At 43.0% G+C, this 14914-nt stretch overlaps 1 protein-coding gene across 1 annotated transcript in view; it reads left to right on the top strand.

The window, feature by feature from the left end:
• Positions 1-2653: 2653 nt before the first annotated feature.
• The window catches only part of BIN2 (bridging integrator 2), a 37458-nt gene continuing 25197 nt past the window's right edge, over positions 2654-14914 (top strand). Inside the window, exons 1-4 of the mRNA XM_063123125.1 lie at positions 2654-2744; positions 11185-11265; positions 13092-13146; positions 14345-14439. Coding sequence (XP_062979195.1) covers positions 2667-2744; positions 11185-11265; positions 13092-13146; positions 14345-14439 — 309 coding nt within the window. The 5' untranslated portion in view covers positions 2654-2666. The remainder of the gene's footprint in view (positions 2745-11184; positions 11266-13091; positions 13147-14344; positions 14440-14914) is intronic.

Below are 14914 nucleotides of genomic sequence, written 5' to 3'. Positions count from 1 at the left end.
TATTGCCCTTCTACAAATCTAGGTGTGACCACACTTGGAATACTTTGAACAATTCTGGTCACCACATCTAACAAAGGCTATTTCAGGGTTGGAAAAGGTGAAGAAATGGGCAACTAAAATGATCAAGGGGCTGCTACCCGCTGAAGCGAAAGTGGGGGCATCCAAAATGGTGGCTTTGGGTGTTTCCGCAGAGAGGTCCAGGGGAAGGTGGTGCTACACATACTTGGGCCCTAGGCCATGTAGGGCTTTAAAGTTAAGCACCAGCATTTTGAACTGAGCTGAAAATTGCTGAGAGCCAGTGGAGTTGTTTTGAATGCTGGGAGACAGAGGATCACTTGCCAGTTTGCCTGAGACTGAAACCTCACACAGACCTCCTCTCTCCCTCCAAATCCTCCTCTTCATCTTTTCCATAAATCTGAACACTTTTAGTCTTCATCCCAACTCAAACAAATCTTGAATATGTGTAAGTGATTCTGCTCCCATGCATCCCTTGTTTCCCTTCCTTCCCTTTGATGTCACTGTCACTGTCAAATATAGACCAGGGGCTAAGATGCTCTTCAGTCCAAGGGCCCAAATTCCATTTCAGAGAATCTTTGAGTAGTGGGCAGGGCTGAAGGGATGGGGCAAATACCAAAACTACTAGCCTATTTTAAAGGCTGTACTGCCAGGAATGAAGGGCTTCTCAAAATGAGCAATTTATAGCATGCTCGTGACAGGTCACTCAAGGAAGTTTGTGGGTCAATTCCATGACATCGTCAATGGACAGGACATCCCCCAAGCTTTCCCCTCCTTATCCCATTTTCAAAAAGATCAGCAATAAGCTGGAATAAACCCTTAATGACACAAAATTGGTGCTGTGTAAAGCTGGCATTGCACTATGAACTTGCCAAAGGACTTTCCCTATCTGCAATCAGGCCCAGCCCAACTGAAGTTGCCGCTAGGCAGAAGGTGGGGAAGGAGAAGTAGGAAGAAGGTGGGGAAGGAGAAGCTGTTGGCCAGCTGGCAAGCAAGCAGGCAGCTAGGAAGGGAAGCAGCAGCAGTGGGAGGGAGAGAGTGGTCCACCAAGCAGCACCAGGCCCTTTGGGTGGGGAGGGCAGAAAAATTTGCCACTCTTTCCAGCCCACACCGCCTGCTGTGCCCACTGCCTCCTGCTTAATTGTAGGGCCAGCCCTGTCTGCAATCGGGGGAGAAGAGGGTAAAATGCAACAAAGGGAGGCAAATCTGATCCTTCACCCCACCAAGAGCATTCCTTTAAGTTCAGTGAGGCTTACTCTCAAGTAAGTGTGCTGTGGGTTATAGACTTACAGCACAATCTTATTCAGAAGTAAGTCCTGGCTGTGAGGAAACAGTGCAGCACAAGTTTAGACAGGGAGAGAGGTGTCTGCTGTATAAAGAAGCCCATCCTAATCCTGCAAAGAACCTGAAAACAGAAAGCCATGGTAAGGATGTGGAATTTTGTGTTGGGGAGTGCTTAATGTAGAGACATCCTAAGCCTTAGAGGCATTTCAACCTTTTAGAATGGGGAAACTGCACAACATGTGGGAAGTCAGCAAATGGTTGGTGGTTGGGGAAAAGGGGGCATGGTCTTTGGGGGAATACCTGGTGGGCCGGACTGGGGACTTTGGAGGGCCAGATTCTTCACCCCTGATAGAGACTGTATGGGCCCTTGGGAGACAGACCTGTCTTTTAAAATTTATGTTACTCTGTGAAGTTCTATTATATTGAGTCTGCTAAAACAGATATAGCAGTAAAGCACATAGAAATGTAAAGAAAGTAAAATAATATAGAAGTAAAGCTTTTAGTAAAGTAAAAGTGGTTTGGGATGTAGCATGTTTGATCATGGTAAATTAATAAAATTGCTGCATGAGCAATAAAGCAGCTGTGAAGACTGAAGCAGTCAAATTCTCATGTATTTCAGAAAGCAACAACACTAAACAATTGCTTTACTGGTTGTTGTTGTTATTATTATCATCATCATCATCATCATCTATATACCGCCCCATCGCCAAAGCTCTCTGGGTGGTTTACAAAAGTTAAAAGCAGTGAACATTAAAGACAAATATACAAAATTTAAAACCATGGTTAAGAAACTGAGCTTTGAACAAGAAAGTTCCCAATGGAAATCCTGCATTCAACATGGGCTCAGCAGTGATCCTCAAGCAAGTGATTATCATGCAGCCTAAGTTGTCCATCACATGAGAATCAAAATACCTTGCAGGTTTGTTGTAAGCATTACTGAAATAACATATGTCAAGTGCTTTGAACACTCAAAAACAGTGCAAAATGCTACATTTAAGTAGAAAATGTCCCATAGCCCTATTCTATAGCTCCTGCAATATAATGATAAATCCAGTTTTGGAGGCATTGCATGCAGATACTACAGAAAGGCATTTCTAGGCACAAAACCTTCTCCAGAACGTTGCACTAGATTGGCTTTGTTCTGATCTAACAAATCGTTTCTTTCTCCTTTATAGTCTCTCTCAAGAAAGTCAAGCTTACCCAGCATTCAGCCGAGGACGCAAACACGCCCCCAATGCAATGATGAAGCGGATACCAAACCCAGTGACAGCTGACACTCCTTTCTTTAACTTCCTTCCACAGAAGTGAAAAAAAATTAAAACCACAACTTGATGCTGAAAAGAGAAATTGCAAAACAAGACGCAGCCATGGCAGAGGGCAAGACCGGAGGCGCTGGGCTATTCGCAAAGCGGGTCCAAAAGCAACTCAGCCGAGCCCAAGAGAAGGTACTGGTGCTAAGAACGATCTTTCTTTCAATGTATCAGCTTTATTGTGTCCAGGATGGGATGTACACACACAGCCTGTCCTTTCAGTTCTTAGAAAATGCCCCACCATAATGAGTGGTTAGGCAAAGCTGGAAGGGAAGGAGAAGTGATTCACCCATTCGCCTGGATCGCGTCCATATTGTTCTGAAGGCCTTCCATGTTGGTCTGTGCTGTAGGTATTAAAAATTGGTTAGTGTGGATGAGTTATCCCATTGCAGACTTTAGCCTGCCTCGTGTCTTCTTGCTCTGAATTATATCAATATTGGTTAAAAGCTAGGTTTCCCACTGGGTCAGTCAATGCATATGACATGGTGAGTCTAACCGATGTTTGTAATTGTGACTATTTAATCAGTGGTGGCTTTGTCTAAACAGATTAATCCACAGAAAACTTAGTACTACTGTTTAAATAGTCATTTTATGGCTCCAGGAGATTTTGGTAACTACCCATTTGTGAAGGAGGTCAGAAGTCTGTTCTATCTGGAGATGTTTGGTATGAGTCAGGAGGCTAATTGTTCAAATGAACAAAGATTGCAGGGAGATGTCTTAGGGAAGGCAGGTCAACTCTCTGAAGTTATAATTGCAAGGAAGAACGTTTGTGCTAAACTTTGCTATCTTCAGTTTCAGAGGACACAAAGAGGCAATAGATAATGCCTGGGATCTCTCTCTCACTCTCTCTCTCTCTCACGCACACACACACACGTTTTATTTGACCCCTAGCAGCCATATCAAATTTAATTAAGGTTTGGTAAAACATTTGCCCACAGTTCAACATATAAGGACATTTTAACTTGTTTGGTCTTGTTCTATTATTATGTATGTTCTTTTTGTTTCCTTTATGTTTTTAAATTTTATTTCCAAATAAAATTAAATTTCATGGGGGAAAACAAAAACAAAACGCCATCCCCCAGAACAAGGGCCAAATTTATATTGCTTCCCCGTCCCGGTCTCTCTAGGCACTACTAAATAAAGATTTCTAGAGACGAGATCAGTTAATATTAAACTAACTTGGAAAGGAGTAAATTCAGTCAAGCTGAATCAGACAAAATTGGTTGTACCCTATCAGGAAGGAGCTCGGGAAACAGAATGAAGAGATACCCTGCTTCCTTCAGTCACGTTTGCCCCACAAGCGTAGGATCCATGAAAGGGCAGGGCAGAGTAGAGCAACCGAGAGTGGGCCATCTGACATCTTGTAGCCCAATTGCTGCAAAGCCCACAGCATCTGTTTCCTCTCCTGAATTTTCCTTCCTGACTCTTGTTCATGTCCAAGCTGGCCGATGATGGCTGTTGAGTCCTTATTTCACTTAAATAATAAGCCCCCTGAAGAAGGCCTAGAAAAGATATAGGTTGAAACATGTTGGACTCTTCAACCTACAAATAAAAAGCTCAGCATCCTGAGAATTTGCTTCTCCCTTTTTTCACCTGATTTGAGTGCTTTCCTCCCCCTGTTTTTGATCCTGCTTAAATGTCTTGGTCACTTCATCCTTAAGGCTTGAGATTAAAGCACAGATGAGAGGCGTTCAAGCCAGATTACAACCAATAAAATTTGGATCCTACCCATCCATCCCAAAAGCCAGCTAATTCTGAATACTAATAGTGAGCTCATTCTTTGAATCAGTTTCCAAATTGTAGCTGTATTTAGTCTGTTGCGACACAGTCTAATGAGACATTTGCTTTTTATTTTTTATTGTGAATTTAACAAAACAGGACAGGAAACCATTTTGGCTGTTAGTATCACATCAATTACACTTTGATCCATTCTCTCACGCAAAATAGACTTTATGGGGAAATCCAGATTTAAGAATTGGAAAGAAAGTGTACTTGTGGAGAACATGGACGGATAGGATGTTTTTTACTTTGAATCAATTAAAAGGTCCTGATGATGAGTTTTTGTCTTTTTCTAATTTACACGTTAATTTACCTACTATGGCTGAAGGGCAATACTTGCAACTGCAACAGTTGCTGGAATCTAGGCCCCTGTCTATTCGACAATGGGATAGCTCCTCATTAAATATAAACCCAATTTTTTGTTGATTCGAATGTAGTTAAGGAGTGAAATCGGGAAATCGGCCAATCACATTGTCCTACCCTCAAAGCTCTGCCCACATGCCAAAATCTGATTTAACTCCCCCAAAGACACATAGCCATAATGCAGTGCAAACTCAGACGTGATCTAAAAGTTGGGATGAATCGCAAATGCAAAGATGTGCATTATCAAGTTAAAAACCCGGCGCTGCAGCAAATGGACGGGTGCATCATGTAACCTAAAATGCAAATATGCGCAAGCCGTATAGATAAAAACAAGCCATATAGATAAGCCCTAGGTCTGGTGCAGCCACTTTTACAGCTTCAGAGCCTACATTACTGTTGGAAGCATTTATAGCAGTTTAAATGGCATGTCAACCTACGATCCACATATATAAGTACTTAGTAATAGTAATTAAATATGATACCCAAGGTCTAAGACAGGAATGGAATAGAGAATTTGAGTGTCCTATTTTGCCTAATCAATGGATTGTTGTCTTAGCGTCTGTATCTGAAGTTTCCAATGATCTTAGGCTATGCCTTATTCAGCAAAAACAAAGGTTTCAGGTTTATTGGACTCCACAACACCTCTTTAATAAGTGTTTGTCTAATTTGCATAATTACTGGAGCTGTAACACACTTAATGCTTCTTTTATCCATATGTTTTGGCAATGCCCAATAGTTGCCTCCTTTTGGGAGGAGGTCATAATAAGGATAAACTTTGTATTGAAACTGTCTTTAATATGGAATGATGTGCATGTCCTAAATTACTTACTGGTTTCTTGGGAGTTAACACATGGTCAGTGCAAATGGATTTTCCAATAATAATAATAATAATAATAATAATAATAATATCATCATCATCATCTTAACCACCTCTCCAGCTCGATTAAGGCGGGGAACAACATTGAATACAAAAATCTAAAATACATAAAACTGATTTAAAATATAAAACCAATACATTATTAAAATCTTAAAGTCCTTTAAGACATCTTAAAATTCGACTGGGTAGGCCTGCCGGAAGAGAGCCGTCTTTATAGATTTTTAAATTAAGAAAGACTACTATGACATCTAAAAGACTGATATTATTACGTTGGAAGGATAAATGTTCACCTCTCATAATGCAATAGACTGAGGATTTAACAAAGCTATCAACATTTGAACAGGTGGTATATAGACACCACTTGCATGGATAAATACATGGATATTTGGGGGGATCTACACTACTGCTTTTAAAGTGCTTTAAAGCACTTTGAAAACATTTTGAAAACTGTATATGCAGTGTGTCCTGGGCCCAAACAGTTCTCAAAACTGTTATAAAGCGCTTTAAAGCGCTTTAAAGCAGTAGTGTAGATCCCTGGTCTGCTTTTCTTGAAACCTATGAATAACTGGGACATTGGCTACAAATGCAATGAAAATATCAGTTTATTTAAAAATTGAACAAAAGGGGGGGGGAGCGCTGAAGATGTCTTCAACCTGCCACAGTATTTAATCAAGGGCCAGCCTTGAGGCAAGGTTTCTTGGTGACATCAAAGTAGTTAGCCAATCAGGGCTGTGTGCAGCCAGCTCTAGAACTGTTTGCTGTTTTCAGGTAATTAGTTGCTAGGCACAGCTTGGAACAGAGAGCTGCCACCTTGAGGAGATCAGCAGGAGCAACTTTGACTGCTCTTACTGAGTGGCTATGCGAGCAGCCAAAATAACCCGCCACACAATAACCCATGACAGTTTAAATAACCCACTCTGCAGATCATGGATTATCAGAGTGGCTTATTTCAGCCAAATAATGGGTGTAGCTTATTAAGAGCCACAAAGTTTGCTACATTGAAAATAAGAATTGTTGGGGTTGTAAACCAAGACAGAATTAATTTAGAGAGTTGTTCACACATATTTATGCTGGCTACCTCTGGCTTTTGTGTGTGTGTGTTTCCCAGCCCGTGTGCATCTAGCTAGTATTGTTCTCCGCCTACAGAGTTAGGATGTGGGAAACTGCAGAAAGCGACTTGTTTTATTCTCAGCCACAAAAACAGGTGACATTTTGTTCAGAGGGCTAAAGAGCAGCACTTACACAGCTGCACAGTTTGTGAATAAGTTTGCCAGGTGGCAAGCCGGAGATCCAAGCTCTAATTTTAAATTCCCCAGTGCAGCTGCAGAAACGCAGCTCCTGCAATTTCTCCTCCCTGTTCTACCTCTGGTATTTTTGAACACTCCTCACTTGACTGCTAAGAGACATATTGTGACTAATGTCACAAAATTAATAGTGTTCATTAATAACATCCCATTTAAACAGCATGGCCTCAGTAGTCTCGTCTTCCTGTCCGCTCGTGAGGTCAGACAGGGGGCACGAGAGACAGCTGTTTCAGTGGCAGCACCGAGGATGTGGGACTTCAGGACTGGAGAGCCATGAGGCTGCCTTCTTGTCTGTTTCAGATAGCTAATTTCAGAGGGCAACACCAGATTGATGTTGCATGCAAATACTATGCATGGCACCAACGCTGCTATCTTTCCGGCGCCAGGTTAAGACTTTCCTCTTTGCCCAGGCATATGGCGGCACATCTTAATCACCCACATGTTTAGTGTTGTTGTTTTTTAGCAGTTTTTAATGCTTTATGTGTGTATGTTCTGTGTTTTAGAATTTAAAATTTTGTATACTCGGTTTTATCTTAATTTTAGAATTTCTGTGAACCGTCCAGAGAGACCTGGCTATGGGAGCGGTATATAAGTGTAATAAATAAATAAATAAATAAATAATGTTTGTGGCCCCATAAAGACTACCGGATTTATTATAGGGGGCTCCTCCCTCTTCCTCTTCCTTCTCCCTCGTGTCTATTCTGCCCATTTATAGCCATGTTAGCACAATAAAACCTCCAACATGTTCAGAAGCAGGACAACCTGAAACTCAGGTTGGGAACAGATCACAGGAAAGGCTACAAACTTCGTGCCTTACTTGTGAGCAGGCAGACGGATGTGTCTGCCCCGATGATGGAAACAGGATTCTGAACTAAATGGTCTCTTATATCTGGTTTGGATGATTAAACAGCCCAATGTTACTTGTTTAAACCACAGTGAGCCACAGTGCATTCTGGCTGACATTTTGCATATTCAACACCCAACCAGGGGTTGTCGTGTCATCCGAACCCAGTGGGGTGGGTTATTCAAAGGTTAAACAAACCTCGCATAGCCTGACAACAGACCCTGGGCTATGCAAGGTTTGTTTAACCCTTGAATAACTCTTCCATGGTCGGTTGAGATGGCATAACAACCCCATTCTGGGGTTTAACGTGCAAACTGCTGGCCCACATGCACCAACATGTGCTGCAGCTTACCATGGTTTAAGCAACTCACAGTGGGTTGCTTCACTGTCCAAACCAGTCATTAGTTTGATCTAAAAAGGCAGCTCTTACGATGTCACCAGGCTGCTCTACAACCATGCCCTCAGTGAGCCATACGGATAGGATGAATTTGACAAGTTAACATTTTGGTTTCCTTTAACCTTCCAGAAACCAATCTGTTGGTCCTGATAAGTATTAAAGGAAACCCTTTTATGGTGTTTTTTGTTTATTTTTTTGGTTTGGTTTGGTTTCTATGTAACTATTATTGAGAATACCAAATGGGGTAGGGAGAGGAGAAGGAAACCACAAAAAGGGATGTTCCTGAAGGGGCAGCATGTCTCTCGTTTAGGGTGTGGAGGCTGTTGTTGACATGACATGAAAGGCAGGCTCCTTCATTGTTGCAGTAACTTTAAAAAACTGAAGTACTATAAAGATTCATTCCCCTTCCCAGAACTCAAGCCTGAAGAAACAAGGAAATGGTAGCTGAGCCAACAAAATATCATGGTATTGTTATGTGTTCCACTTCTCCTTTTAATTTGGGAGATCGGGCATATTATTTCCATGCAATCAAACCTTGCAGTCCTAAATGCTTTTTATCTGGAGATAGTGGTGGAACGAGTTGGGCAAAAATTAGCTTCTTCTCTTCCCCATCCCAGCCCTGCCTCCCACCCAACATACTTTCCATGCTCCTATTTAGCTGCAATAGTGGGAGTTGTCTTCGATGAACGATGCCCATTCCGTCAACTCTGAACAGGGTTTCAGACTGAAGTCTATTCCAGCCCTACCTGGAGATGCCAGGGACTGAATCTGGAATGTTCTGCATGCAAAGCATGCACTGTACCACTAAATTTTGGCCCTTTCCAAATGTATTGCTCAGAAGTCCTTATTTTGCATTATGTGTGGGTTATTTTCCACAGTGATTATCCTGGCAACTGCTGGCTGGTTTGGCAAATCCAGAACTTTTTGGCAACATTTGAGAACTGGTTTGTAATTTTCACCTGGTGCCATAGATGTCACAGCACATTCTTCAGCCTCATCCCAGTGCAATTATTAGAATTGCCTTTTTTTCCTAGCACGGCTCCTGTGCTTTTAATAGCTGCATGACAAGCAGTAATTCTGGAGTTGAAGCTTCCCGTGACATTTTGCTGCGAATCTGAGAAGGGCTTCTGTGGTCAAATTCCTACTTGTCATGCAGCCGTTAGCACCTGCAGGAGGAACCCAACACCCATCATGAGCTTCTTGACCATCATTTTTAAGGGTTCTTCCAACTTTTCAGCTGCTTTCTATAGCAGTGCTGATGGCAGTGGCTTGATATGAAGGAAATAGCAACAGAAGCTTTTCACAGAATTGAGATAAGCATCACCACCTGCAGATGGAGTTGCTGACACAACTACAGCTGAAAAGCTGACTTTATTTCCAGGCAGAAGTGTTTTGGAGTCATGTCAGGTGGGCAAGCTTAACTGACACTTACAGACCAGACTGAGCGCTTGTACATTCCAAACCTCTTTACACCTCTCCTGTAGCATGTTGCTGTTATCCTGTGTTTGCTGATTGGTTTTTGCTTCTGGACATGAGGAAGGGTGTGTTCAGGTTTTTTAGGGTTTGTGGTTGTGGTTTTGTTAGTTTAGTTTTAAATAGAATATTGCAACGGGCGCCTCCTTATCCTGCCTTAGTCGAAGCTGGAGGACATGCTTGCTGCCACCGCCGCCACTTTTCCCTCCGTTGTCCCTTCCCTCAGCAGGAGAGGCGCCCGTCGCCTGTGACGGATGCCCTCAGCCTCCTCACTCTGATGACTCCCTCAAATGTGCCTGCAATGTTGTCCGTCAGCCTCGGCACTGCCGGAGGAGCCTATTGTGGCGCCCATCAGCTTCCCCCCGCCCCGCACCACTAGCCGCCTTCTGCTCCTTTAAGCCCAGTCTGCTGGTGTGATAAAGCTCTTAGTGTCAATGTGATTACAGGGGCAATCCTATGTATGTTTAGAGAGAAAGAAATCCTACAACTCTCAGCATACACAGGGTATTGCATCATAAGAGAGCGAGAGAGAGCTGTGCCCCACCCACCGTCACATCCCACACACAGTCCACGGATGGGGCAAACGTCTATACTGGAGAAGACTGCCAAACATGTGTAGGCTCTCCCCATGAGCTGGTGGATCCATTATTCGGTTATTCTAAATTCCCCAGACAATGAGGAGGACTAAAAACAGGCACTGTGTGCTAGCTCCACTCCCCTGTCAGCTTCCGCTCATGTAGGCTTCCTACATGATTTATAACCTTTTCTTCGTCATCATGTGGAAGGTTTAGAACCTGTGAAAATTTTTGAAGTGCAGGCATTTATCATGACAATCCCTGTAGCTCTAGTATCCCGGAAGAGTCCAAAAATGCAGGCAACAACCTTTGAGAAACTGTTCTGACCACCACTACAAAATGGCTGCAATGGGAGGTGCTGCAAAGGACAAGTAAACTGCCAAAAGACTTCATTACAGAGCAGAGGTGAGGTCCAAGTCCCATCACACCAAACAGCTCAATTGTACCCACAGTTTTCAGCAACAACAGAAACCAATTCACAGCTATCCCATCTGCCAGTACGAAAATGTGTTAATTAAAAAAAAAAAAATAAGTGGGAGAGGCGGGGCACCTTGGTGGGCACCAAGAATGGTGTCCAGGGGCACATTGGTGTCTGTGGGCACCAAATTGCCTACACAAAGAGCAGCAGTACATAGCATAATACCCAATTTACTGTATTAAGAACCTCTGATAGTCATAGAATAGTAAGCTGGCCAAGGTCAATGTAAAGCTAATGGGTGTTAATTGCCAATTCAAGACCAAGCCACCTCAAAATAGTTTGCATTACAACAGGGATAGCTTGTAACAATATATTGTTGCTGGGAAAATTCATTTTCTCTGAGCTACTGTGAGGACTGCAGCTAAGGTCAGAGCACCCGTAGCTGCTTACATACTCAACTGTGGAATATATAACCTATTCACTGTATATTTAGGGGCCAAGGTGATAATGCTGTATTAACTTTATTTATTTCCTTGTCTCCCCAGGTTTTGCAGAAACTGGGGAAAACCGTGGAGACAAAAGATGAACAGTTTGAACAAAGTGCATACAATTTCCAACAGCAGCAGGTTGTATTTCATAGAATACTTTTTCCGCTTTTGGCAAATTTTGGTGTAGTGAGGGCTGTCACATCTAGAGGTCCACTCCATGTTTTCCTAGCATACTAGAATCTGAAGTATCCCTGACCCAGGTTTAATTGAGGACTCTCTTTATACAAGTGAGCCCTAGTTAGGCAGCCTTAAAAGATTCAAGTAGTCTAAAGAGGAAGAGGAGAAAAAGGTAAAAGAAGGAGTTATTGAAAAAAGGGATTTCAGATTACTTCTCTACATGTGCTGAAAGAACACATATGGGGTATTGTAACCCAGGGCCATCCCAAGACCTTTTGTTGTCTGAAGCGAAGTACAAGATGGCTCTCATTCCCATTACATGTATGAAAGCCAACTTGCCTGCCAGATGAATCTGACTTCAGCGCTGACGATGGAACAGCATCTTCTACTGCAACTGAAGGCAGCAGTCTAACTTAGGGGGGACAAAGCAGGCATGGCACACAGGTTTTTCCTACCACACCTTGCTGCCACCTTCCAAGATCTTTTGCCTGAGGCGAGTGCCTCACTTTGCCTCATGGTAGGGCCAGCCCTGATTAGACCTATTTCTGCAGCATGCAGTGACCACAAAGGGGCTCTATGTCCGTACTGATATGCATAGAGCTCCTCTATGTAAGACGGGATCCTGTTTGGGCAAAAGTCTTCCATCACATGGAGGAGCTCTGCACGTACAGAACTTCTTTGTGTGCCAGCTGAACATGAACAGCGAGGGCTGTGGCTGCTCTGAGCATCAGCAGGAGTGGAGCATGGACAATCCCCCTAACGTCTTCTGTGTGGGGCATTTGAATCCCCTAATTCTCGATGGAGAGAATGTGTACAGTCTCCTGATATGTACATCTGGGGAAGCAGGGTAAAGCAACTTAAGGTCTTTGGGGTTCTTTAATAGGCATTGAAGAAGAGGGTTGATGCATTATCTTGAATGGAGGCACAGTGAGGATATACGTTACGTGGCCCCAGCAATAGAGATCTGTGAGGGCCCAGACTTCATCCTTTGTTCTTCCTCTTCCCCTCCTTGTCCAGAATGTCCAAAGGGGGTGCAGCCACCTCCCCACATGTTAAAAGAATATGTGAGGGGAGCAAGTGAGGCTAGCCCTGCCTCCTTCCACTGTTGCGCACAACAGACAGACATCCCCTACTATCCAGACATTTGGCTTCTGTGTGAATGTGATGTACATCCAGGAGGCCCAATTAGGGTTCCAGTTGTGGGGAGCAGGTCTACATGTATACAGCCCCTTCACATAGCAGTCAAACACATGGGGGCATGGCTGCAGCACACATATGGGGCAGGGCTAACCCACACAACTTTACAACTGGCTCACCAACTATCTTCAACGTGAGTGGCTGTGTGGTTTGTCTGAATCCCCTAAAACACGAATGCAACACTTCAGGCCTGGGGACCAAATCTGGTAACCTGGAGGTCAAAATCCAGCCCTCTGGGACTCCCTAGATGGCCATGCCCCTTTTCCTTGGTCCTGCCCCCTTTCCCCCAAGTTTAGTGGTTTCCTGGCTTTTCCACAGTTTTGTCTCCCATTTTTAAACGTTGAAGTGTCTTTGCTAAGGCTAGTTACCAACAGCAGTCAAGGATTTACGATAAAATATGCTGGTATTTTGGCCCAACCCCCTTTTGCCTTGAGCCCATCCCACTACTGAAGTGGAGCCCTTGTGAGCTTTGCCTTTGGGCTAAAAGAGGTTCTGCGTTTGTGCCCTAGAGAGACTAATGGGAACAGTATGCAGACATGTACAGACACTATTACTTTCTGCCTTTCCTCTTATTACTATTTTTTTTCCAGGTTGAAGGTCACAAACTCTACAAGGAGCTTAAGGTTTTCCTCAGTGCTGTGAAAGGTACAGAAAGCCACAGAACTCCCATATTTTCAGTCCCAGGCAATCTTAAGGCGGTTTCTTTCCTGGTGCAATTGTGTAATGCAGAAGACCAAGATGGGCAAGAGCTTCTCCTATCTGCTCAAAATCCATCTGTTCTGCCATCTTTTTGCTCCAAGCTTATTCGGGACCATTAAAAAAAATATCCCACCTCTTCTCCGAGAAGCTCATGGCAGCATATATGATCCTCTTTATCTTTATACAACAACCCTGCAAAGTAGGTTAGGCTGAGAGATGGTGACAGGCTGAAAGTTTCTCGGTGAGAGGGGATTTGTTTTTGGGTCTCCTTGGTCTAAATCCAACACTATAGCCACTACACCACACCACACTGATGATCCCAAGAGTCCTCCTCTACCACAATTTATGCACCTCTTTTCCAGAATTCTCTTTTTTAAGAGGATGGGAATGAGGCATCTAAGAGTTTAAGAAACTCTGCTTGTCCCAGAAGTTATTTACCTAGTTTCCATTTTTATCACAACTGATAGGTAGATTTTTTTCACCATGCAATCACAAACTGCCCAAAAGAAGGGAAGTGCCAGTAGCTTGGTTTAAAATAGTTACAAGAGCATGGAGGAACTGATCAGACAAAGAACTTACACAATGGAACAGCCTTAAAGACTAAAGAGTTCAAATAACTCCAATCAATGGTCCTGTTCACACATCACAACAACCATTGTGAATGAGTAAGCATGCTAATGCTCTGTCCTTACATTGTTTGTCATGATGTGCAAATGTAACCACAAACTATGGGTTAATTCTCTTGTTTGTCAGTGGAGAGAAAAAACAGAATTCCTAGTTCACATGTCATGACAAACAGCGGAGCGATCAGGCAGCATACATCAACAAGCTTGCTCATTCACAACAACCCAGGATTATTTTTTATTATATTTATTTATAGGTCTTAAATGTATGTGTTTTAAATCTTGTAATGCCGCTGTTTGCATTGGGCAAAAGGCAGGATATAAATACATATAATAACAAGCCAGTATTAAAACAAACCACCTGGGTTTATTTTAACAACAAAACCTAAGTGGTTGTGACATGCAAACTGGGCCACTGACTCAGTGGGGATGTGGGCAGGGATGATGATGATGATGATGATGATGATGATAAATGAGAGGTGGTATAACTTTTGCTATGTTCTCTCGATTGCCTTTCGCAGTGATGCACGAAAGCTCCAAGAAACTGTCCGAAACCCTGCAAGAAATTTACTGTGAGGAGTGGGAAGGGTATGAAGACTTGAAAGCCATAGTGCATGTGAGTGTCATATATCTCTTATACCTAGTTATCAGGGGGCTTTTAGTTATTGAGGGACTGAGCATTTATGCAGCACTTCATATTTGTCCAAATAATACTTACAACAACCTTGTAAAATAGGCCAGAATTATCATCTCCACTTACAGATGTGGGCTGAGGCAATGATAGCTTGGCCCTGGTGACTTAGTGAGCTCTGGGCTGAAGTAAAATTGGAGGGGAGGAAGTTGGAGGAAGCTCCAGATGCTGAAGGAAGATTTATTGGTAGGCCTACCAATAAATCTTCTCTCAGCATCTAGAGTTTTCACACACACACATAAATCCCCACCCCCACACACACACCCCTTTTACCTGTTCATGGTGCTATCTTGTGTTTGTTTGTTTGTTTGTTTTTATCATGAGGTAACATTTGAGCTTTCCCTAGCCCACAGACTCACCTATTACAAGACACCAGCTCTCAAGATTTGAGATTGACTTC

This window comes from Elgaria multicarinata, chromosome 3 (assembly GCF_023053635.1).
Source record: "Elgaria multicarinata webbii isolate HBS135686 ecotype San Diego chromosome 3, rElgMul1.1.pri, whole genome shotgun sequence".
Taxonomy (NCBI): domain Eukaryota; kingdom Metazoa; phylum Chordata; class Lepidosauria; order Squamata; family Anguidae; genus Elgaria; species Elgaria multicarinata.
This window is presented reverse-complemented; position numbering and strand designations above follow the sequence as displayed.